This window comes from Gopherus evgoodei, chromosome 16, assembly GCF_007399415.2.
Source record: "Gopherus evgoodei ecotype Sinaloan lineage chromosome 16, rGopEvg1_v1.p, whole genome shotgun sequence".
Taxonomy (NCBI): Eukaryota; Metazoa; Chordata; order Testudines; family Testudinidae; genus Gopherus; species Gopherus evgoodei.
Genome location: NC_044337.1, coordinates 8378745 through 8404111, shown reverse-complemented (window position 1 = coordinate 8404111; position 25367 = coordinate 8378745). Strand labels below are relative to the sequence as shown.

The window sequence follows — 25367 nt, the reverse complement described above, 5'->3', positions numbered from 1 at the left end:
AGGAGCAGGGAACGGGAATGGGAAGCCCTCACAAGTTGCCCTCTGAAACCGGGAGCTGGTCACCTCTCCCTCATGGCACCCATTCAGCATCCACACAGCTCAGTCCCTGGCCATGCCAGTCACCAGGCTAAAACATCCAAGACTGTGTGCATGGTATGGCCAAGCAGACAGCCACAGCATCAACATGCTGGGTCTCGCCTCTTCCCCTCCCCTCCCACCACATGTGCACAAGGTTACACGGCACCACATGTGCGCAAGGTTACACGGGGGCGATGCACAACCCCTCCCCCCAGGTTCCGCCACCCTGGTCACGTTCCAGAGTCGCATTATGCTCTAATCTACTGCTCCACTCCCCGGGGGCAGTGCCACACTTTCACAAATAGGGCTTGCCAGCCTGTTTCATTTGGGGCCAGATCCTGGTTTCATTGCCACTGATTTTACACCCATGTAACTCCACTGAGGTCAACGGAATTAATTCCCCCTGTCACCCTGCTGTACAGGAAACCAGAAGCAGGCTCCTGATCACTCCCACCTCATAGTATTTATACAGGGAACCCAGCTCCAGCCCAGTGCAATGACTCCCAGCCCCTGCCTCAGGCACAGACAAATCACTCTGGCTCAACGTACATTGCCTCCTGGTGCTGTGGGTGAATTGCCATGTAGTAACCATCTTCAGGAAGCTCCTGTTCTTTATAATGTCCTTCCCTTTAAATAAGGGAACACTGGCATGCACCCCGGGGACTCTCCTGACTGCGCACCTTACCCAACTGCGTCTGGTTGTTCCCATAACATAAGGACTAGGGGCCACCAAATGAAATTGATGGCCAGTAGATTTAAAACAAATAAAAGGAAGTTCTTCTTCACACAGCGCACTGTCAACTTGTGGAACTCCTTGCCTGAGGAGGTTGTGAAGGCTGGGACTATAACAGGGTTTAAAAGAGAACTGGATAAATTCATGGAGGTTAAATCCATTAATGGCTATTAACTAGGATGGGTAAGGAATGGTGTCCCTAGCCTCTGTTTGTCAGAGATGGAGATGGATGGCAGGAGAGAGATCACTTATGTTCTTCTGTGGTTTTGTGATGCACACCAGGGAGTAGGAGACACCTCATCCGACTCGTTTCATTGGACGAGTTAAGCCACGTTACTACCCCACTCTACTCTGGCTCACGTCAGCGGTGGGCGAAGGAGGGTGCACAGTGTATGCAAAACACTTGGGTAATGCAGAGGGCTGCATCCAGATTTGGGCTCGGGTCCCCACGCTTGGCTGCTCTCCAGAATGCTCTCGCTGCAGGGTGGAGAGAGGGGACAGAGGCGTGGCGATTTGGCTCATCCTCATCCACACCAGGTTTGCCCCACGGACACAGCCCCTCGTCTCAAGCCTCAGCGATAGAGCACCGCGAGTTTCTCTTGTATAAGGCAAGAAAGGAGGGGGTGGGGGAGAAAGAAGGTCCTATCACTCTGTCGCTTTAGCCCTGCTCCCTGCAATATGGACAGCAACTCGTATACCACAGGGAAAGGCAGCCTGGGCAAATCCCAGCCCTCCTCCTCCCCCCAGCAGATCTGCTCTATTTCCTTCTGGGGTACATGGCATTAGGGAGCCCCCTGGCCTCTCCCCCGCAGACTCCTTCCCATATTGCTTGTAAAGCACCAGAGATAAAGCCATCACTGGAAGGAAGCTGAGCGTCTGGGTTGAATTCTTTTTCACACCTGAGTCTTCCAACCCTGTGCTCGGCAGGCCGAACTGCCCTCTTGTAGAAAGCGAAACATGACTGGCAAGATGCTGGAGCGCTTCCTCATAAGAGCAGCTCTCCCGTTACTGGAATTGTCACCTTCATCACATCGATCCCAAGAAAATTATCTGCTACAAAAGAAGTCCTAGGGGGATGAAGAACCCATAGGTCCCTGTATGTGATAACACAGCATTGCCATCCCAAAGCATTCAGAAATCATGAGTCAGTTATGAGATTTTGCACAGTCATAAGCTTTCTGGGTTCCTTTTAGTTGCCTTCCAGTTTCTGAGGCCTTAGGGGCTCCTGTTTTCAAGCTTTTCTCTGAAAACAGACTGGCTAGAAACTTACTTTAAAAGACAAACATGAAATAAGAGAGTCTCGTTTAATCACATGACTCCTGGAGCTGGGGCTTTAAGTAAAACAGCAAATACTGTGAAAGTTGGCAGCACTGTTAAAATACGTGGCGCTTTTATACAGCTTTTCATCTGGAGAGTTCAAGCTATTTCACAAAGGAAGGTAAATATCACTGACTCACATCCCTAAGGGTATTTAGGTGCCTACATTGACGTCAATGGGAGTTAGGCTCCTAAATACAATTCAGGATCTGGGCCTAAGTGACTCCTGAAGCATTTGGGAAGAAATGCTGCTATATGTGAGAGCTTTTCTCTCTTCTCTTCTGTCCCTGCCTTGCTGCAGTGAAATCAATGGGAAGCAGGTGCCTAAACCCCCTGAAGGCTCGGGGCCATTATTCCCATTTTACAGCTGAGGAAACTGCAGCACAGACAGGGGCAGAATGATTTGCTCAAGGTCTCACCACTACTGTGGCAGACTCAGGACCAGAATTTAGATTTCCTGACTCACAGGCCCGTGGTCTAACTTCAAGGCTGTGTAGTTTAGTGGTTCTCAACCTGTCCAGCCTACTGCCCCCCTTCCGGGAGTCTGATTTGTCTTGCAACCCCCCCAAGTTTCACCTCATTTAAAAACAACTTGCTTACAAAAATCAGACATAAAAATACACGTGTCCCAGCACACTGTTACTGAACCATTGCCGACTGTCTCATTTTTACCATGTAATTATAAAACAAATCAATCGGAATATAAATACTGTACTTACATCTCGGTGTATAGTACATAGAGCGGTATAAACAAGTCAGTGTTTGTATGAAATTTTAGTTTGTTCTGGCTTCACTAGTGCTTTTCATGTCGCGTGTTGTAAAACTAGGCAACTCTCTAGATAAGTTGATGGATAGCGAGATAAGTTGCCATGGAAGAGCTCTGAGTACCCCCAGGGGTACACGTACCCCGGGCTGAGAACCAGTCTAGCAGTTAGACCATGGCACTGGGAGTCGGGTCTTATGGTCCAAGTAACGAGGCACGCAACAAGGAGATACCATGCCTATGCGTTTTGTTACTCCTATCCGTGCTGTGCGGCAATCTGCACTGCGCTGGGTAAATCCCAAAGTCCTATCCCAGCGTGCCTTATAAAAGCTTGGGCTGGAGTCTCTGGGAGCAACCTCTTCCGTAGTTATTCTAAAATCCCGGTCAGGAATCTGGATGGGGAAGTTCAGTACTACAAATGACCCGGAGTCTAGCCATGACTCTGCCAATGGTGCTCTGCATGGATGTAATGGTCCTGTGCTTCCTGGGCACCACACTTTACGAAGGACATGGACACACATCCCCTGAAAGAAATAAACTATCTGTGGCACCAACCTCTGTGACACCTGCCAGCAATCTGCATGCCACCAGCACCAATGATAAACTCCAACTAGAGTACTTAAGATCAGCTGGAAGAACCTCCTCGCTTTTAACAATGCTTTTGCTGTTTGCATCCTGTAAAAGCAGAGCTCAAGCCCCCAGAGCAATGTTCGAGAAGCGGGTCCTGAACAGGGCAGCACAGATACTTTGGCTCTACCGAGCACTTCTCTTCCCCATCTCTTAACTGACTGCAGACTGGATGGGGCATGCATGTGTGATAAGCAGGGAACCCTGAGTCAGTCCGGCATCTCGAGTGCATGCCGGGTGAGCAGCCCGGGGAGGCAGAAGAGATGTCGCTGCTATGGATGCTTTTCAACGCAAATGTATTGAGTCATGCTGTGCATTTGTGCAGCAAGCTTGCCTCCTCAAATGCTTTGGCTGGCAAACTTTGCAGGGGGGCAGCTGATGCTTAAATCTGAACCAAAAGACTTTGCACTGAAGGAATATTAGCCTGGATGCCAACATACGGTCTGCTAAACGCCAATTAAGCCAATTCTCTCCCTTGCACCAGAATGACATTTGCACCCAACCTCTGGCCATGGACAGTGGCCCTTTAATACAGTGGCTGCTTGGCTTCAAGTTGGGACAGTGCCTGAAAGGACTTGTGAGCTCTGTAGGCCACAGCTCTGGTTTCAGATGGTGAGAATAGCCCGCAATCAGATCCAGTTTAAACAAAACTGAAGGGGAGCCCTTGGGCTCCTGGCCACCTTGCTAAGCACACTGACAATCCCTAGCAGGTACTGGATGGGGCGACAGACATGGAGGGCAGGCAGTGCTGGGAAGGGCTGAGGTGCGTTGCCTCTGCCCTGCAGCTCACATGGGCAGCGCAGTGACACAAGCGTTTGGCTGATCGGAGCTGACAGGAGGACCTCGCTGGCAAGAGGCAGGAATAATTAGCATCCAGCCACATCTGCATCAGCACGGCTCTCGTTCACCTGATCCTTCACCGGCTGCTTCCAATAAAGTGAGGCACTTGGAGCATTTCCAGGAGTGGGGAGACAGTGTCACATCCTCTTTAGAAAACAGGTCAGCGCCATAGGGTGCTGCTCTACTCACATGCATGCTGGGTCCTTTAAGATTCTTTCCCCTACTACTTTCATTCTTTCCTCATCTATTATTTCTGGGGGAAATCTGCGCCACTGTGCATGTGCAGAATTCATGTCTCCCACAGATTTCTTTGCTTCTCTGCAGAAAAATGACTTTCTGACAGGCAAGCAACGAGAAGCCACAAGAGCAGTCCTGTGACCCTCCTCAGCAGTATGTTTTGGGTGCCTCGGGCATCTGGCAGAAAGGTCAATCACTGTGGGGTAGGGGGTGGTACTGGGGAGACCTGGCTGGTGGCTCCTACCCTGTGCTGGACTCAGCTGCTAGTCCTGGCTGGGCTGGGGAGGACAGGACGACTTCTTCCCCTGCACAGCATCCAGGGCTAGGTCAGATTCACCCCCAGATTTCTTCCAAGATTGCAGGAAGCTCTGAAAACTCCCCCGCCCCCCCCGACACACACACCCAATGCTTCTCAGCTGCAGGGGGAGGGATCACTGTACGTGGAGCTGCTCCCCCATCCGCACAACCCCTGTGCATCCAGACCCCCCTCATACCCAGACCTTCCTGCTAAGCCCCACTTCCCCTGCACCTGAACCAACCCAGCGAGTCACCCAAATCCCCACCCCACTAAGCCCCACCCAGCTGCACCTGGATCCCCACCCCACTGAACCCCCTGCACCCAGACCCCCCTGCCGAGCTCTGTTCCCCCCAAACACCCCCCACTGAACTCCAACCATCTTCACTTGGACCCCCCCTGCAGAATCCCATTACCTTTGCACCCAGAACCTCCCAACAAACCCCTGTGCATCCAGATTTCCCCCTTCCCCTCCATCCAGATCCCAGCACTAGAGGATTGAAATCATCCCTGATGGAGAAAGCTGCATGAAATAGGCTATGGCAACACCTCAACTTTCCCCTGTGGAGTGGATGGGAGAAAGACGGGGACAGTCACCTTATGTACAGTGGTGATTATTATCCAGCAGTCATGTCACGCTGCTGTTGAATGCTACAAGGAGTCTGTGTGGCCCCTGCCACCTGGAAACCATGGTTTGTCCTAACACCCGATCTGCTATACATGTCCTCTCTGGAGCCAACGTAGGGGACATTCCTCAGCTCATGCTCCTCATTCATGCATGTGCCGTCTGGACCTGACTCGGGCTGGGAATCCATGCACACGCACTGACGGTCTGCGAAACACGAGTCCACCTCCTGCCCTTTCCCCACTCAGCTGTAAGTGTCTCTCCAGTCAAGTGAAGGCCAGCGAACCATTGCCACCTGCATCTCTATGACTACGTAATGGGTAATTAATGGCATGAGGATGCCGGCAAGTTCTGGCCAAAGAGAGATTCATGGTATAGGGTTAATGGAGGCGGCGCTGGACACGTTTTCTAATTGGTAGTAAGAACTGCAAGCATTTTCTCATCAAAGAACCAAAAATACAAACAGAAAAATAAAAGAGTAGAAATAATAATAACTAAAGAAAAAAGAGTGACTGAAGAATCAAAGAAAACCCTTCCGAGTGGAAGAGTTTCTTTTCTTTAATAAGCTGCTTTTACTTTGTTTCTTTGGCTCTCACTCCATTGTTGGAGCCTGATCCTCAAAAGATACCCTAGTGGAGTCCCTGAAGTCGGGGTGCCTCAGGTCCATGAGAAATTTGGTGGGAGTAAGAATGTGAGTAGAACCTGTGAGAGAACAGAGGCGGGCTGACTTCTTGAACAGAAATAAATTAAAGGAACATGCCAACTTAGGCCTAATATTCATAATACACAGCAGGTGAGGATGGGTGAGAAAGCCAGTGAGAGACACAGACAAAGATGAGGATAAATGGTTGGGTGAGCAACCCTGTGTGCATTTACACATGAGCTCAGAGGCTGGTCTTATGCAGTCACCACTGGGCCTCCAAGGTGTGTTGTATGAAGACAATAGCAACAGTCGATTGGCTGTTTCCTCCCCCAGCCCTCGCCTCAGGTTTCTGCTGAGCTGCTGGGCTTCTAAGAAGCACATTAGGACGAAGGCCAAATCCGGGGCGACTGAAGTCAATGGGAGTCTTTCCATTGACTCCAGTGGATGCTGGGCCAAGTCATATGAGAGAAACCTTGAAGCAATCGAATGGACTAGACCTTAGTCAGAACCCTGCTTAGCAAGGAGGCCCGGAGGTAAACTGCTGCCATCCAGGAAGGGTTTGAGACACTCAGCATCGTCAGGGGACATTAAACACACATGCAACAATCACAGAGTCGCAGACCAGAGAGCACGTTAGCGGGAGATATTACACTGCCATGAGAATGTTGACGTTATCCAAGACACAGAACGGCATGGAGAGGTGGGTGACCAGGCTGCGGGGGTTAGAGGAGGGGTTCAGGAGACTGAGGAGTGCATGTTCCAATGGAGAAAATCCAGTGAGCAGATGAGGGACCAGTTAGGGGATCCACGAGGGGTGCCACTGGCCTAAGTTTTGTATGTGTCAAGCTGAGCAGTGATGTGTTAAGGACACATAGTGCTAATCCAGCAGGAGTGAATTTCATACTCAGCAATGTGGGGGTCTGAAAGCACTCACAAGAACCAGGCACAGATTCTCCCATTCCCCTCAGACCAGACCCACATCTGCTCCTGCTACTCCTGACCTGCCCCCACCCAAAGCACAGGCAGACACAGAGCACCCACAGCTGCACTTCAGTCTTGGCTTGCAGCAAGAAAAAGGTCAGTCTCTCCCTGTCAGCATCGTGCATTAGCCAGTCCTTCTCCCCTGGAGTGTTCGTGGCTGCTCACTCCTCTGCCACCAGCTGGCTCTTTACTCTACCCCTGGAACATAAACACATTCTGTGCTGCCCCCTTAGCAGCACCTCCAAGCATTTACCCCGGAGATCTGTGCAGATGCTCACATTTTCTGACCAATGAAAACCATCGCGGTGTGACAAGAATTAATCAAATCTCATGCTTCAGGGCCAAAACAGACCACTTCAGGGGTCAGGAAGGAAACTCCCCTTTCCTCCCACCCAACCACACTCCTTGTGTAGCACTGAAAAATTGGCTGCACAAGAGAGGTCACCTTCCCCTGAAGCATCAAGTATTGGCCACTGCCAAAGCCAGGATGCCAGACTCAAAGGGTCAGTGGTCTGTAGGGGCAAACCCTATGTTCTCAGGGCAGGAAATTAGCTTTCCACATTGGTCCTTCCCACACGGTCATCTGGAGACTGGATTTCGTCTGCTTGCCTCTGGCACAGAGAGGAATGTATTGAGTGAGAGGGTGAGACACAGAAGCATGGGATGGAGCCAGAGAGTGCAATGGAGCAGTGCATGGCGCTGCCCAGGCCGCCCGCGGCACTCACCTATTAACACCTCCCACTTCCCGCTGGCTTGCGTCACCTCGTAGGCACAACGCATCTCGCTCAGGCTCACGCCCCCCAGGATGAAGATGATGAGGCGAGGGCCAGCCCTGTACTCACCAGGGGCCTTGTTCTTGTGCCAGTGTCCATAGCGGGCACTAGAAAGGGAAGGGAGGGAGGTGAAACACAGCATACAATCTATGCACTCAGATGGCTTTGAAATCACTACGCACAGTGCCAATCAACTCCTATGTCTGCTCATTGTTACGGAAGAGTGAAGGCCTCTGGGATGAATTCCTCTGGGCGGTACTGGGTGAGAGATGTGGGCTAGTGTCCAAGCACAGGGCTGGGAGTCAGGACTCCTGGGTTCTGTTCCCAACTCTAGTGTCCAAGCACAGGGCCGGGAGTCAGAACTCCTGGGTTCTGCTCCCTCTGCAGTCTTGAATAAGTGCCAGTACCTATGGGGAGAATGAAGCAGGGACCTCCATACTGAAGCAGAGAGGTTAACAATGCTGACTGCCCTCCTGGGGCTGTTGAGAGGGTTAATCAGTTTTTATTAAAAGTGGTAAATATTATTAGAACACAGGCAGCAATAATAAAAGTTGGTGCTGCTATACCACTTTGCATGCAGAGATCTTAAATGTTTGTCAATTCACAGTAAGCTACCCCTCTGTTACAGATGGGGAAACTGAGGCACAGAGCAGTTTCCATCACTGGGTATTCCAGTTTAGGAAAGGTTCAGGATTCGAATTCAAACCATGGACTAGCCTTGATGCAGGACAGTGGGTGAGGTGCGACGGCAGATCTAGGGGATGGTTGGGGTTCAGAACTGGACCAGTGGGGACTGCTGTTGGACTGGAGCGAGGTATACCTCATACCCACATGCCTACCCTGTGCCTTGCTCTGGGCACTTTGAACAGCTCCTCACGCCCATGGAGTCAGAAGGGAAACAACGCCTTAGAAACAAAAGCAGAGTCCCTGTGAGTTGCTGGTGCTGGGGTGATTGTGGGTTTCTCCACCTGCCAAACACATCTGTACTTTTGTAGCCAGTTCCCGACCCCCTCCTCTCACTCGTTTACAACAAACAGGGTTGATCTGGGTCTAGACTGCAGCTTCCCTCACCCATCTCAGTGCAGCCACACCTGCCTTGCTGCCTAATCACGTACATAGCAGTGCATGCTGTGAAACCCTGAGCAATTATCCCATAGCGCCTTAGTGGGAGGGAGAGTGCCTAATGGGACCATTGGGCAATGCATTCTGGGATGTTGTGACAGCCTGAAATGTCACCTGGGGGCAGAAAAAAACTCACAAGTATCTGACTCCAGTTAACCAATCCCCTCAAAGCCTGCTGGGAGTGGGCAGGACCTAGGCCTATATAAGCCAGACCCAGCTCATGCCTGGGGTGAGAAGTGCTAAGGGAAAGCAGGAGAAGAGAGCTCTTTGAGAGAAAGATACTGAATTTGGGGAGCATGGGACAGCAACTGGACCTGGAAACTTTGACTGTGTCTGAAAAGTAAGAGAACTTCTGGGGAAATGTGGCTAGAGACTTTGGGTGTAGATGATGATATACTAGATACTGACAGACCCTTTAAAAGGTGTTACTCTGTTCTCTCTGGCTCCCTTTTTCCCAGCCCTGCCCCCCCCCCTTTTTTTCCCTGGGGTGATCAGGTTATCCTGGCTGGCCAGGCAATAGCTTGGTGGCAGGTGTCCTCTCCCCTGGAGAGCTGGGAGGAAGCCGTTTAACCTGTTCCACAGGCACAGCTGATGATCCTAGTGACACAGCAGACTGAAGAAGGTAATGAGTGAGTTATAGCAGCTCAGTCCTGCCCCAGGCTAGGCCTGCGGAAGGGGGAATGCATTGCTGGCTGAGGAATGACCACACTGTGTGTAGAATCAGCCAGGTTTGGTGCAGACCATGGCAGGAATGGCTTACAAGGTATCGTAGGAAGATAAGTTGTGCTTGAGGTTCTGTGTGGGGACTCAGCAGACCTGCATTCAGCTCCTGGCCCTGCCGCATGCTATCTGTGTGATGTTGGGCATGTCATTTATCCACCCTGTGCCTCAGTTCCCCTCTCTACAAGAGGGCTGACGCTGGCGTGTGGGGAGGATACGATCCGTCACGGCATGGGAGGTGATGTGAGTGGAGATGTCTCATGTAGACGGGGCCTAACTGAGCTCTTCTACTACCTATGAAGTCCTGAAACTGAGCGAAGCCCAGAACGGCAAGGCTGGCATGAGGCTCAAAACTGCACCTCCTCCCAGAAAGGGCCTGGGGCCCCTCTCCACAGGGCTCTACCTACCTGACTGCAGTGGTGCTGAAGGAGGCTGAGGAGCGGGTGGAGATATAGGGGTAGTGCTTGGTGTCCAGTTTGTCCTCAATAGTGTCCTGGGAAAAGAGGAGCCTGGTGTCAGTATGTAGCAGGCAAGCCAATATGATGCCATCTGGATCAGAGCTCCAATTCCTCTTATCAGGCAGCTTCCTGGACCCAGCTGTGAAGGTCACTCCAAGGGATGGACCCTTCCCACCGGATCCTTGGCAGAGTTCCTCAAAAACTGTCCTATTGCGGGGAGGGGGGAAGAAACCCCAACTATCCCTGAGCTATAGAAGAGTCTGGGTAACTCAATCCTGCCCCAGTCAAGGTGGGGAGGGACTAGATATCCACCTGAGGCCCCATCCAGCCTGGCATGTCTCAGATTCTGTCGTTTCTCTGCTGCTTCCTGGGCAGGGCTGGCTTTAAGCCAATTCCACCAATTCCCCGAAATCGAGCCCCGCGCCTAAGAGGGCCCCGTGCCCAGTATGAATCTCTTCCCTGGCTAGAGGCACTTTTTTAATTTTTACTCACCTGGCGGCGCTCTGGGTCTTCAGCAGCACTTCAGCAGTGCGTCCTTTGCTTGCTCTGGGTTTTCGGCGGCACTTCGGTGGCGGGTCCTTCAGTGCCACCGAAGACCTGGAGCGAGTGAAGGACCCACTGCCGAAGTGCCGCCAAAGACTCTGAGCACTGCCCGGTGAGTTTTTTTTTTTTTTGTCATCCCTGCTGGGGCCCTGTCGAAACTGTTCGAATTGGGCCCCACACTTCCTAAAGCTGGCCCTGTTCCTGGGTTGGCCAGCCAACCCAATGAGCAAGTCACTCTCCTTGCAGCCGTAGCTACTGAATGCCTAGGGCAAGCCTGAACCTAAGCCACATGCCACGCTAACCCGTTCTGCAATGAAATCCCTAGGACTGTCACTTAAACAGTGGCTGAAAAACTGACGAGTCGCCCCGCACATTCCTGGCGCCTCCCTCCCACCTGACTGAGCAATGGGGGAAGAACAGGAGCCAGCCAGCTGGTTGGCTCCTGAATGGGAGCTTTGTCTCTCCTGGTTCACAGCCATCTCCTGTCACCCACCGGGTCTTTAAGCCTGACAGGGCAATTATTATGCACAGCTCCCCAGCATGACCTGCTAGGAACCCCGCTGTGCCATGTGCCCTGAATGAGTCATTGTCATCTGCTCTGATGACTTGTTCTTCATCCCCCCCGGCCCCCCTAATACTGTGCAGGGCTGAGCCATGGGTCCCTCATTATTGCCTTCAGCAAGGACCACTGATGTAAAACTCCGGGGGGGGGCGGGGGGAGAGAACATGGCTGATGTTGGAGCTGGATGGAGGAGTCAGTCAGTGAGGGATGAAACCCAAGTTAGGGACGTAGGCATCTGCTCTGTCTCCTCTCTGCCAGGTTTGGGGCTGATTCATAGCACTTCCGAAGGGTTCATTAGGTTGATTATTTAGCATTCAAAGATAATGGTGGGTTGATTTTTCTGATCTCTGTAGATTTGTATGCACAAGAAAGAAGTGTAAAACTCAGGCATGGGAAGTTATGGCATAACCTGAGTAGGGTGGGGGAAATTTCTTCTGAACTCTAAATACTAGTGTTTAATGCTCTTTAACCAGCCTGAAGATCCCATGAACACGCAGGGGAGGCACTGGTCGAAGATCTGGCTCTTTGCTGAGGATCCGTTTGCCCTAATAGAGATGGGGCCTAGCTGCAAAGTTTAAATCCTGGATTTTGCTCTGGACTCCAGCTCCCTCCTTTAGACCTTGTCAATAGTTTAAAACCTTGTCGTGTTTGATGCAGGCTTTGTCAGAGGGCACCCACCCATCCCTCCAAGGACACGGCTGTGTTCCTCTCCAGGGCTGTCTTTTGCCACTAGGTGGCAGCGCAGGCAAGGGTCCTTCCTAAATTGCAGCAGCGAAATGAACACCTGTCCCGCACTGAACAGCTTGGCCCCAGTTCACCTGCCAAGGCTGCACCATTGAGATCGGAGAGTAGGTGTATTATTACAACAATTGCCCTTGGAAGGTGAGATCGGAAAACGTCTTTGTTCAAACCCAGTGCTGCTCTCTGCACCAGGCAGATCAGAAACTCTGATCTGTTCCTTGGGGGAACTGAGTAAATGTATTTCCTTTCCCCTCCACACTTCACCCTGCTCCAGCACGGCACCACCCTCGCCATGTGAAACCAGAGCCCAGGGACGCAGAGTGACTAGCACACAGAGGCCAGAGCTTGGGGGCAGGATTTCAGACGTGTGGTACAGCCAGAGCTCCACCTCGCTCTGTACATCTCAATACATGGAATTTTAAATGGAACAGAAGGTCATCTCGCTAGACTGGCGTGTATCGTGTGCCCTCTCTCTGCAGCTATCCTGCTTGCTGAACTGAGGGATGCAGCCCACACAGGCCAGGTTGTGAAGGACCATGTGGTCCTGGAAGCAGGTGAATTTCTTTATCAATTTGTTTTGGTGTCATGTTCAGAGACCCCAGGCATGGACCCGACCCTATTGGGCTATACAAACACAGAACAAAGACCTTGCAACTGAAGCACTGTGTTCCAGGTTCTTGCTGCAGTCACAGGGAAGATCTCCACTAGCAACACTGTTCCCTTCCCCCTCACCTCACTGTCCCTGCACTCCTCACTGATTTACCTCCATGATGTCCTTCACAACTGGGGTCCATCGTGAGAGCTGGTAGGTCTGCTCACTGATCCGCTCCTTCCGCTCTGGCTTGCTTCTGCGACGCAAGGTAGACTGGACACAAATGACACATGCAGAGAGTCCTTAAAAGGAAGGCTTGGTTCTGGAGCCTAGGGGACCCTCCGGTTCCCCACTAGACGTACTCCTGGTGCCAGTCCCTTCCTCCAGCAATGAGCTGAGGCAGTCTGCACTCCTCTGCCTGGGCCATGCCTGCCCTGGGCCAGTCTCGTCACCATCTGCAAGGGAGGTCCAGCCATGCTGGAGCCGCAGCCTCTGACCCAGAGATGAGAGTATTAGCTGGTCCCAGACTCACTAATTCTCCCTTGTTACAGAAGCGCATTCCCTCCCTCCTCCTCAGCTTCTGTAGGGATCAGCCTGCACCAGCCATTTTAAATTTAATTACAATCCCAAAGCTTATAAGAATTCCTCTGTCACTTTAGTGGCCTCCTCTGCTGGTGTGTACCACTAATAGCTAACCCAATCCAGGCTGGTTAGTGAGATGGTGATAATAAAGCCCACAGCTTGTGACCAGTTGAGAAGCAGAGCCAGTTACAGTCTGGCACTGCTGGAGGAACAATACGCCTATAGCTGGAGGTCTCTTGGCCAGTCAAGTGATGCCTGGGTGGGACTGATGCCCAGTGGAGCACACAGGGACTCGCAGTTCTGGTTCAGCAGGGGGCAATTGAGCCTTACGTCTGTGATGATGGGCACGCCAAGGTGGGCCATGTTGGTGATGATCTCGCTGTCCTCCGGTGGGATCTGAGCGTGCTGGATCAGTTTGTTCAGGTTTTCCTCGGTGATCCCTAGGAATGCAAATGGGGAACAGCTTCCCAAACTGAAACACTTCTCCTGGCCTAGGGTCAGAGGTCACCACCCATCAAGCATCAGCAGGAAGCCTCAACCATGAGGCTCCTCTCTCAGCCCACGAAAGCTGCTGTTGCTCCAATCCCATCTTCCCTCCCACGTTCACTCCATCATTTCCCTCCCTCAGAGCTGCTCTCTGCCCTAAAGACATGCAGTTCTGTGCATTGGTTCTACATCTCCTACAACAGGGGGTCTCAACCTTTCTCTTTCTGAGGCCCCTCCAACATGCTATAAACTCCATGGCTCTGCTGTGCCACCACCACTGGTTTTCTGCACATAAAAGCCAGGGCCAGCATTAGCGGGTAGCAAGCAGGGCAATTGGCTGGGGCCCCAGGCCACAGGAGTTCCCGCAAAGCTACATTGCTCAGGCTTCGGCTTCAGCCTCAGGTGGCAGGGATCAGGGCCCTGGGCTTCAGCTTTCTCCCTGGGCCCCAGCAAGTGCTGGCCCTGCTGGGTGGTCCCCACGAAACCTGCTTGCGGCCTGCTAAGAAGCCCCAGACCGCTGGTTGAGAACCTCTGTCCTACAGCATAGCGCCAGCTCAGGAAGCTAGGTGGTCTGGGGGGAGTCCTGGGTTATTCCCAGCTGTGCCACTTGTGCAAGGTGACTTTGTGTAAATCACTTCACCTCGCCATACCTCAGTTTCCTCCATCTGTAAAATGAGGAGGAGGATGGCAGCAGCCTCTTGGGAAGGCTGCATGGTGCTGGAACAGTTACCCAGTGCTGGGAGGCCAGAAGGTGAAGTGCTGATCAGTGTTGGGGCATTATTCGAAGAGGTGAGCAGTCTGAGTCACTAATAATCGGTGCAGTTGATGTCCTAGGCACAGGCTACAGATGTCTGTGGGCTGCAGGTGTAAATCAGTGTGCCCAGTGCATGATTTACCTGTGCAGTTGAAGAGCTGGCAAGTAGCTCCAATTCCTTGTCTGACAGGGGTCTGAGCCCTTCCCAGCAGTCTGCAGTGGCCTGTTCTCCTGGGCTCCACGTCTGAAGAGCTCTGTCCCCACCGCTTTCCTTCTGTTCCCCCCTCTGCATCTTATCGCCTTCCTCTAGGCTTTCCTCCCTCCCCTGGTCTTTCTCCATTTGCCTGTGCCCAGAGGAGCCCCCTCGGCCCATCCCCCTGCCCCCCCCAGCAGTTTCTCCTCCCTACCGTTCTTAAGGAATATGTAGAGTAGGATGATGCGGATCTTGTCGTAGGTGCTGACGTTCGCATCCAGCAGGATTGGGACAATGGCCCTCATGGGGTCCTTGATCTTCTCCCCTTCGGCATCAGTGCCCATAGCCAGGTCCTGCAGAGAACGTACACGCTCATTATCTCTTTACCCCTAGAGTCCTTCCCAGGGCCAGGCTGCAAGCCACCATGGGGAGCCTCTGGGCTAGCTTCAGAGGGGCATGTAGAAGTTGGTCTCTGACTCTCTTAGGCCGACTTACACCCAGTTACCAGTGTCCAAGGAGCAGAGCAGGGCTCTGAGCACCTCGCTGCCTAGATTAAAGGGAGAAGCTAAAGCGTGTTTTAGCCTTGTGGAGGGCCCTGAAACTGAAACCCATCTAGATGATGCAAGTGGATCGCTAGGGCGGGAGAGAGCGAGCAGCCAGCTCTGCTTCCGCAGCAGGAGGCTAAGCAGGTAGCGGGAGAAAGCTAAATCTCCACCCCAACCAAGTGAGGATGTCGCTCTTCCAAGGAGCGGGTGGTTCAGACATCAGTCCCAGGCTTACCAGACAGATGGTTTGGACTGTGGCAGTCTGGTGACACACCTGGGCTGGTGACAGATGAAACCCCCTACCCTTCTGGGTACGTCACGGAGACAGGAACCCTCTGCCTAGAACAGGCCCCTTCTCTACAGCACCAGGGTCTAGGCCTGAGGATTTCCCTAACAGAGGGGAGAGTGTCCAGAGACCCTGCCCCATTACTGGGTGTGGTAAGGAGAGGGACTAGTTTAAAGCTAGACAGAGGACCTATTTGCACCTGCTTCTAGAGAGAGTCTCTCTTCCCACGCGGCACAGCCTGCACCCGCACATCAAGTATGCCAAGACCAGGCAGCGTGGCACTAAAACCAAGCCGAGGCTCCCCAAGAACAGCCCTGAGCGCTCTGGGGAGATGAGTACCCTGGTGAAGGAGCGATTCTCCCCTGGGGTCTGCAGGATCTTTGGGCACCAAGGCTGCGTTTGAGTTGGCAGTGACTGCATGGGAAGGGGAGCACGTGGTGCCAGAGGGAGTGTGCAGAAAGGAGGACAGAGGAGACCAGGACCTGTTCGACGCGGCAGAGCTTATCCACGGTGCCTTGGTAGTGCTTCATGCAGTCCTCAGCCAGGTGCAGGTGAGTCGAGTACTAAGGAGACACAAGAGGAACAGACACGGGCCTAGCAGTGGCAGCAGCAGTAGGTTCCCCAGAGCTTAAAACTGGCTCAGCGAACCAAAGCCTCAGCTGTTGAGAAACTGGACTGATCTATACCTGCAGCAGAGCTGGCCCCGTATTGAGTATGTGTGAACAGGCTTCAAGAGCATACCCCTGCCCTGCCATGCCCACTCCCCAGCCTCCCTCTCCGCTCTCTCAAGCACAGGGCCCTGTGCAGAAAATGGGCTCTGCAAAAAATATCCATTTCCAGCTGAGACACTAGAGACGTCCTTGTTGAGGTACGCTGTGATGTGATGAACCGCATCATGGCTGGAAAACCAAGTCTGGGATTTCCAGTGTGTCTCCGATATTTTTTGCTAAAGCAAATACGGTGGTTCCTCTTCCTCCTCCTTCCCAGCCCCCTCATCACCTTTTTCCAGGAGAATGAACGACACTGGACAGGTTGTAGACTAAGACATGGATGGGAGACCTGGGTTTTGGAACAAGCTCCCCTGCTGACCTGCTGGGTAACCCTGGGCATGTCACTTTTCTTCTTGGCCAGTTTTCTGTTTCCTCTATTTACATTTTAAGCTCTTTTGGGGCCAGACCTGTCTCCAACTCTAGATCTGTACAGTTCCTCGCACAATGGGCCTTTGAGCTCAGCGGAGACCTCTAACTCTACTGTAATAATAATGTAGAAACTTAGCAAGGTGGTTTCCAGCTACTGCCTTCCACATGAGGACAATTCCCTGCCCAACCTCCTATGTAGACCCTCTCTCCTCCTGCCCCTCAACCAACCACTGGGTCCTTATCAGAATTCTCTCTAGGGACCACCAGCAAGGGCTCCACTGATCACTGCTGGCCCACGGACTTCCAGTCGAGAACTGCTGCCTTAGCCTAAGGAACAAGGACGGCATTAGACATTTTACATGGAAGGGTGCTCATGCCCAGATTCCCTTCTGCTAGTAGCTGCATGTTTTCCTCATTCATTTTACCTTGCTGAGTTCTTTCTGGTACTGTGGCATCTTCTTCAGCATTTGGGACAGGTCCCTCATAGTGGTCTGCAAGGAAAGGAGATGGCATGACTTCCCCTGTGGTACCTTTGCCATCGTAGGGAGGAAGGCAAGGAGAGAAGGCACCAATGGGAGCATCACACTTCATGCCTTGTAACTCTCCTGGGCAGTTGTTCAAATGCATGGCTCTCTAGGGGGTGGAGTATTGGGGGCAGTTCCCAGGATGTCCAAGTCTCCTCCTGGGCTGGCTAACCTTAGGAGCGGTAATAAGAGCTGTAGCTACAAAATCTAGAGAAAGGGGATCCAGAAGGTGGGGAAACATTTTTCCCCACACCCACCCAAATCCCAGTGCAATCGTGCACAGTCAGCTGGGGGCAGGAGTTTTTTCTCCTTTCCCACAAGCTCTCATCAGGGCCAAGAGCTCAGCAGGGACCAGATATTAATATGGAGAGCAAGATCCTCCAAAGGATATTAAAAGAACCCGTGATACAAACCTTCATGCCAAACTCTAACTACTGGGGGTCAGGAAGAAACCTTCCCATAACTGCCGATTGCTGGGTTTCTTGCACCTTCCTCTGAAGCAGCAGGTGCTGGCCACCACCAGCGAGAAGATCCTGGACTAGATGGGTCTCAGGTCTGATCCATTCTGGCATTCCTACGTCCCTAAGAGTCTGGTACCATCCCCTGGCTGATGCAGGATACTGGGAGTGATGGAACACTGACTGCATCCTGTAGGGCAAACCCTGTATTGCTAGAATGTGATGTTGATGGTCTCAGAGGAGAAACACCTGCTCCCTTTCTCCCCTTCCCTCACACACCTGGAGCTCAGGACCATGCCTAGGGAGTTTATCAGCATTTGTGTCTCTCTAAACAACATGGATGGACTGCTGCCCTCTCCCTTGTTTCTAAAAGGGCTCAGGAATTTGAGGGCTCTTGGTGCCTTGTGGGATTGGGCTTCAAGCTTGCATGCAGAACCATGCTTCCTCCCCCTTGGCCCCTGCTCATTCCTTGTAAATGTCTCTAACAGACCACTCCAGTGCATGAGGGGGTCGATTAATGGGAGCGCGGTTCCCACACAAGCCATGGCATCACCTTCTCGCCTGTGTTCATCCTCTTGCTGGAAGAAAATTCCTTTAGAGAGCGGGTGACCTCCCTGGAAAGAAGGGGGCACAATGATCAGCCATCTGCTCAGCCCCTATGCACGCTGGCTCCTGCCCACCCTACCCCTACCTCTGTCCCTTGCAGTTTCACCCACTTCCTCTCTCCAGCCTTCCACAGCCTCCCTGTGTGTTACTGGGGCTTGCTCGGGGGGCGGGGGTAGGGCAGGGTTGAAAGCAAGGGCCTAGGAATCCACGCCCTGTCATAAGATGGGTCCATCTGCAGCAGTAAGTGAGAACCAGTTCAGGTTAACGTCCATCCCCAGACAGCAAAGCCTACAGGGCCCTCAGCACATGGCAGCAGACTGCACCAGAAACAAGTTTCCAGGAGGCAAAGATGCACCATATGAGTATAGCGGCTTCCTCACCCTCTCACGTCACTTGCTGAGCTGGAGGAGGAGGAGGCAAGGGCTAGGCAGCATAGAGGTGGGAAGGGGTCTGCAGGTTTGGGGTCTGCAGATAGGATGGGGGAAGGGAGAGGGCTGCAAACTTCTGGGGGATCTGGGCACAGTATATAGTGTTAATCGACCCGTGTCTGCAACAACACATGTGCAGCAGCCAAAGGTTAATCCTGTGCTGTGCCTCCGGCTCCGCTCCACAGGCACTGCGCTCCCTGTGTGCTGGGATGGCCAGTGATCGCAGGAAGGGGTCCGCCCACAGAGAGCGAAACAGCAGGGTTGAGATGCGCTGGCTGGGGAATGAGGGGAAGTTTGGCTGTGGGTCTCAGAGCTGCTATGGTCAGGGGGGCAGCAGGTGCAGCACTGGGGTGTGCCCTCCCTAGCACTGCAGCCCGAATCCTCCTGAGACAGGACACCAGGCAAACGAGATTCATGGCTTTGCTCTCTGTCTCCGCTAGGGTGTGTCCATGTGGGTGGACAGACCCGCGAGCCCTGCTCAAGCCAGTGCACTAAAAACATCAGAGTAACCCGGTTAGGTTAGGACCAGACTACAGGGGAGACTGCAGCTCAGGACTGGGGGGTGCTGGCAGAGCTGTGCTGAAACGCACACCCAGCCTCTGTCTTCGCTTCTCCTCTTGCCAGTGGAATTAATTCCACCCGTGTTTAAGTACATGCCTGACCCTGCGTGGGGGAAGGGTGACTGACTGTCCCACCCACGGGCACGTGGAACAGGGTCAAGCACTTACTGGGACACCTCTGCAATGTGCTTGTGGCGCAAGGTGATCCAGAGGTCGTCGTCCTCATCCAGGAGAACCTCCTTCACCCGGGCCTCTCCGATGCCGCTTGTTTCATACCTGCAGAAAAGAGCAGGGAGCGTCACATGGGAAAACTGACAGTGGGGGGGGGGAACACGCCTCACCTCCTGCTTTTGATGGAGATAACCTCATCCCCTCCAGCACCTCCCCTCCCCCAGATCAGGCAGAGGAGAGACGCCCAGGGCCCAGGAGAGACTCCCTGCATGCCACAGAACATAGATGCCAATTCCATAGGGGCTCCAGGGCTGGAGCACCCACGGGGAAAAATTAGCATCCACCAGCAGCCCTTCTGGTTGAGAAGCCCTTAATCAGCTCCTGCCACTCCAGTCCCAATCAAGGGGGATGGATTGGGGCTGGGTGAATAGCCCTGTGCCTGCCCGGTCACTGGCTGCACCTGCCAATCCTTTTAGCCCAGAGTTGGGAGGAAGCCAGGGAAAATGGGGAGAGGTCAAGCACAGAAGGAAATAGGAGCTGCCTAGTCTGTTGCCGGCCAGGCCTGTTGTAGGCAAAGTAGCTGTGAAGCCTGTATATAGTTGGGAATTGGCAGCGGGAAACCTTTTGAGAATAAAGAGCATGGGTGTTGCACCAGTCTGAAGTGGCCCTGACTCATTGAAAAAGGAGGCTCAGGTGAACCCCGTTACAAGGATCCATCAAGCTGGGACCTGCCGGAGCTGCAGGAATTAGGGTGTATTGTATATTGCATCTCCTGGGCTGTTTCCACTGTACTCACTTGTAGACATCGTTTTCGATGGGCAACAGGTCGTAACTCATAGCCTGGAAAGTCAGTTCATGCAGCACAGGAGACGAGGGGTCAAAGCCACGGTCCAGAATGAGGAGCTGGGAGCGAGCTTTGTCCGGACCCTGCCAAAACCAATTGCAAATCATTGTCACTGTGGATTCTTCATCCATTCGAATCGTTAAGGTGGATATCAGAGGTCACTTGCTGAAATGTGCTCCGGCTCAGCTACGCGTTATTGGACTGGATGCAGGAACCGCTGGGCGAAGCTCTGCACCAGAACACAGAGATCGGCCTAGGCCAGTGGTTCCCAAACTCATTCTGCCGCTTGTGCAGGGAAAGCCCCTGGTGGGCTGGGCTGGGCCGGTTTGTTTACCTGCTACGTCCACAGGTTCAGCCGGTCGTGGCTCCCACTGGCCGTGGTTCGCTGCTCCAGGCCAATGGGGGCTACTGGAAGCAGTGTGGGCTGAGGGACGTACTGGCTGCCACTTCCAGCAGCTCCCATTGGCCTGGAGCCGCGATCGGCCAAACCTGCGGACGTGGAAGGTAAACAAACCAGCCGGGCCCGCCAGGGGCTTTCCCTGCATGAGCGGCGGAATGAGTTTGGGAACCACTGGCTTAGACGATCGGAATGGTCCCTCTCCAGCCTGATTTTTTTATGCACAAGCTTAAAGCAACGCTAGATATGTTCCACTTTGGAAGCAAATCCGGAACTCCCTGTTCACTGGGGGTATTTGCACCTGTTCTGAGCCAAATGTCCTGGTGTAGAGCAGAAGATGGTGCAATGGCCCTCCACATTCTGCTCCGCAAGCAGACATCTGCCAGCGGGACAGCAGTGTGCCAGGGCAATGCTCCCTGCCGAATGCTAAGGGAACCGCGGGAACCAGAGAGCTCTCCGTGCTGCTACTGCGGGAGCACCATCCGCAGAGGGCGCTAGGCGGAGCTTCTGTGTAAATCCACAGCAGCAGGTGATCTGTGTTCGTGTGTAGGCTAGACGTACTGACCAAGGGCTCAGATTTGATATGCACTGGAAGGAGGACTGGCTTTTCCTACAGCCCAGCCATACAACCCATCAGAAGAACTTGAGAGGCTAGTGGATAAAGCCCTGGCCAAGGACATAAGGGTTCTATTTTTGGCTCTGCTGCTAACTTGTTATGTGACTGTGGGCTGGCCCCTTCAACTCGGGTCTGCTTCCCCTCCCATGCTTTGACTGTCATCCCTATTAGACTGTAAGCGCTTCGGGGCAGGGACTATGCGCCTACATCGTCTAGCACACTGGGCCCCTGATCTTGATTTTGGGCTTTCAGATGCTGCCCTAATGTAAATAGTTATGAATCATCTAAGATTACAGTTGTCTTCCTTCTGCTTGCATCTGAAGCCTCTCGTCTTACTGATACATGATAGGCTCTTGCCACTTTAGTAAATACAGGCACACAGACGGGTCCACAGGTGAAACAAGAGGCAGAGCATCTGCAGTTTCATGACCTCCTGCTGCTCTAAGTGCTACGGCCAGTATCCAGCACCCTGCAGCCTGAACTCACCTCGCCCATGGTCGGATCGTCAGCCTTGTAGGCGTCCAGTTTGTCCTGGATTAGCTGGGCCAGCATGGCATTGTCTTTGTATTCTCTAGCACAGAGGGGAGGGAAAGAAAGGTGTCAAGTCATTTTATTCCTCATGCACCTTCCAGCCTACGATGAGCATTGATTATATTAGGGAGCTTGGCAAAAACAACCCAACATGTAGATATCTTAAATCGGACCATTTCAACAGCTTCTAACGTCCAAGAATTGCAGAGCTCAGGGCCCATGTGGGAGAAGTAAGATAGGAGAATGGCTGGCTGTGTGGACCATAGTTCTCATGCTCATCATGGAGCTGGCAGGGTACATGGAGAAGGTGTGGGTTGGATGGGGCTCTGACCAGGCCTGTGAAGCATACATGGCTTTAGCAGACTTTTTCCACTCTCCCCACCTCTCCTTGGAGAGCACTTGCTGCCTTCCCGGCACCTTCCCTGCCCCACTTCTGGACCTAGTCTCAGCTGTTGGGGGTGCTGTGCTGAGGCGGAGAAAGGGGATTGCGCTTGGGTGGGGATAGTATAACAGGAAGGAAGGATTTTGAGCAGGGAACAGATGGAAACTGACATTAAGGAAATGGAAGTGAAGAAGGACTCGGACAGGAGGAGAAAGAGACAGTAGCCTGCAACTCTGGTTCTTCTTGATCTACTCCAGAGAAGCAGCCAAGGACAGGAAGTAATTCCAGCCTTGCCCAATTGAGGAGGTGTAGGGTGAGGATCTCAATGTACAGATACTTTGAGGAGAAGCCTTCAGTTCAGACCACCCCATGGGCACAGCCTTACCCCCTGTATCGGACAGCTGGATATTCCTTCAGGGTGGCACACAGGGTGGCAATCTGTTCTGCCAGGCGTTCCAACATTGGGTTCTTCAGCTGGGTCTTGTGGGGACTGTAGAAGCTTTGGAAAGAGTCAGCAGAATCCAAGGAGTAAACCTGGAGGGGATGGGAATGGCAGAGGTTGAGCTCAAATGTGAATGCAACACGAGGAGCACCCAAGGAATGGCTAGAGAAGACAGGGCTACCGGCTGTGTCACATCTAGTGATAATGGTACCAAGCGCTTACACAGCACTTTTCCTCAGTAGATCTCAAAGGAAGCCAGAGTCCTTATCCCCATCTTGCAGATGGGGAAACTGAGTCACCAGACGATGAAGAGATTTGCCCAAGCAGGCCAGAGGCAGAGCAGGGGACAGAAGCCAGGTCGCCTGAGTCCCCGTTAACTACTCTACTCACAAGGCAATACAGCCTCCCATCTACAGCAATGCTCCTTTTAATTCTTGTCTGACTCAAGGCATCGTACAGCACTTTGCAACACCCAACCCATTACTGATTCATGTCTGCAGGGAAAGCCAACAGCCGAGCATGTTCAGCACAGCCTGGGGCACAAGCACCAGCTTTCCTGCAAGGAGGGGGAATGCTGTAGCTCGCCTCTGCTCACCCTGAAAAGCATGAGGGGTTGTCAGCTTTCCCCAGAGCCAGGCAGAAGGTAGCTTGTTTGAGTTGAATGCTCCAAACCTGTTCCCCCCACCTCATCCCTTCCCAGCAGCCCCCCTGAGTTGAGCCGAATGCCTGAGTGACTCGGCCTCTTACGCTCATGTGACCAAGTCCCCTTCAAAAGTCTTTGGCGACTGGGCTAAAATTAGGCCTTGGTGCAAACACAAGCAGGCTGGAGACATGTACTGGCCAAGGCACCGCATCACAGGTACGTAAGTACGGGCTTGGGGGAGGTGAGGGGCAGGCGCTTGACGCTGACGTGTGCTGCCTGCTGGATGATTCATGGAATGACGCTGGTCTATTGCTGGGAGGGGTCTGTTCTTCCCGTCTCCAAGGCACAAGGAAGGGGTGCAGGGAAGGGGACCCACCCTGGGTCTAGCACTGTAAAGGTTTGTTATTAGGCTGCTGTCAGCTAATTCTCCCATTCTGACATGGCACCGTCCCTGCCAGCCGTGTCCATGCGTATTACAATTCTCCTTCTGTGCCCAGTCCACTGAAGGTAGGTTACCAAGCTAGCCCAGGAGATTTAGCAGCTCGTGCTTTTGGCTCTAGAGGGCCCCAGTCCAGTCCCCGGTGTATTGGCCAAGCTAGTGGCCATCACAGAAGCATCTTCAGGGCTGCGTGAAAAGCAAAGTCGTCGCCTAATGCCAACGTACCCCACGATGGCGCTGCAGCAGCTGATGGGCAATCAAAACAACCACTGTGGGGTCCAGCCGACAAAGAAGGATGGAGCAGGGGGCGAGGACAACCACAGAGGAAGGGATCATAGATAACTGCCCCTCTCAGATGAGCCTCCTGTTTAACTAGACGCAGCTGGCTGGCTGGAAATTCCCCATGAATTCCCTGACAGCGGTCACACACTTCCCCTGTGCCCACTCAGAGCCAGAGCAAGGCGGCTGCCTGGGTCCCCAGCAATATGCTGCCCATGCCGGAGAAGGGCCTACCAACTGCAACAATATAGCACCACAGCACGGGGGCTCAAGGACAAAGGGCTCGGACTCGCAAAGCCGAGAGAGAATGTTCAGGTCTGGGTCCAGGTTTCAAACCTCTCAAAGGGTGTTTGGATCCAGGGGTTGTCCTGAGCCTGTTATAAAGAGAGGAGCTGTTTGCAAAAGGTGGATCTGGGTTTGCATGTGGTTTTCATGCCCCCTCAGAGCTCAGAGATGTTTGGCCCTAGGGTTATGGCTCAGGCCCCTCTCTAAAGACATTTGAAATCCTAATGACATATTTTCAGTAAATCTCACTGAAGCAGCTCACCTACAACCAGTATTATTAGCTATAGTACAGCGCTGCTCAAAGACCCTCACTGAGATCAGGGCCCCAGTGTGCTAGGTGCTGTACAGATATAGAGTGAGGAATTTTCCCTCCTGCATATGCCCCTTTTATGCTGCTGCAAGGGTAACAGGACCATAAAAGCCCTGGTTCTAGCTGAGGGAGAATTCCCCTTCTGCAGAAACTGAGTCAGACTGCCACAGGGCCTGCTCCAAAAGCTCTGGCCGAGGGGGCATGCTGGGGGCAGGGTGGGATGCTAGAAGGGATGGGGCTGTGGTGGATGCCGTGATTCTGTGCTTACCTGGGGCTTGCTACATTTCAGCTCAGAAGCGAGAGAACACAGAGGTGGCTTAATGCCACGTCAGGTCACTTCTCCAGCCTGCCAGTTACACGCTGGGCCTCCCAGAGGCCTCACACACAATCAGACCCAGGAAAAGACATATCCCGGCCTCCCAGAACGGACGCTCCGAATAGAAAAGGCAGGGGAAACAGGTGCAGAGACTCGCTCGAGGTCACGCAGCAGGTCACGGGTAGGATGGAATCAGGTCTCTAGTCTCCTGATTCCCAGCCCTGGCGCCATGACCATGCTAGCTCTCTCCTTAGCATCAACCTCTCAGTGTAAACACCCACCCCCAAGCTGGCAGAAGGAGCAGGCAGAGGAGGAGAGGCGAAGCACAAGCCGATCCTTTCCCTGCAGCAGGAGAAGCTGGCTTGGAGGGGAGGGGAAACCAAATGATTTGGGGCCAGTACTGCTAATGCTGTCCCTGCCAACAACCCCGTGATAAGAAGATGCCAAGTCCTGGTGTCAGCTGCTGGCACAGCTTTATTCCCCGAGGGCACATTTGGCTTG

General features: G+C 53.0%; 1 protein-coding gene across 2 annotated transcripts in view; it reads right to left on the bottom strand.

Annotated features, from left to right (window-relative positions):
* Positions 1–25367, bottom strand: part of STXBP1 (syntaxin binding protein 1) — a 63915-nt gene that overhangs the window by 3524 nt on the left and 35024 nt on the right. Inside the window, exons 7-19 of one of the 2 annotated variants that reach the window (XM_030535835.1) lie at positions 22538–22686; positions 21726–21810; positions 20179–20309; positions 19380–19487; positions 18171–18231; positions 17061–17126; positions 15979–16059; positions 14880–15018; positions 13563–13672; positions 12822–12923; positions 10162–10247; positions 7865–8019; positions 6092–6217 (exon numbers count right to left, since the gene is read on the bottom strand). In XM_030535835.1, the coding sequence (XP_030391695.1) occupies positions 6108–6217; positions 7865–8019; positions 10162–10247; positions 12822–12923; positions 13563–13672; positions 14880–15018; positions 15979–16059; positions 17061–17126; positions 18171–18231; positions 19380–19487; positions 20179–20309; positions 21726–21810; positions 22538–22686 (1383 nt within the window). In that variant the 3' untranslated portion in view covers positions 6092–6107. The remainder of the gene's footprint in view (positions 1–6091; positions 6218–7864; positions 8020–10161; positions 10248–12821; positions 12924–13562; positions 13673–14879; positions 15019–15978; positions 16060–17060; positions 17127–18170; positions 18232–19379; positions 19488–20178; positions 20310–21725; positions 21811–22537; positions 22687–25367) is intronic. The other variant, XM_030535836.1, reaches the window with a different exon arrangement.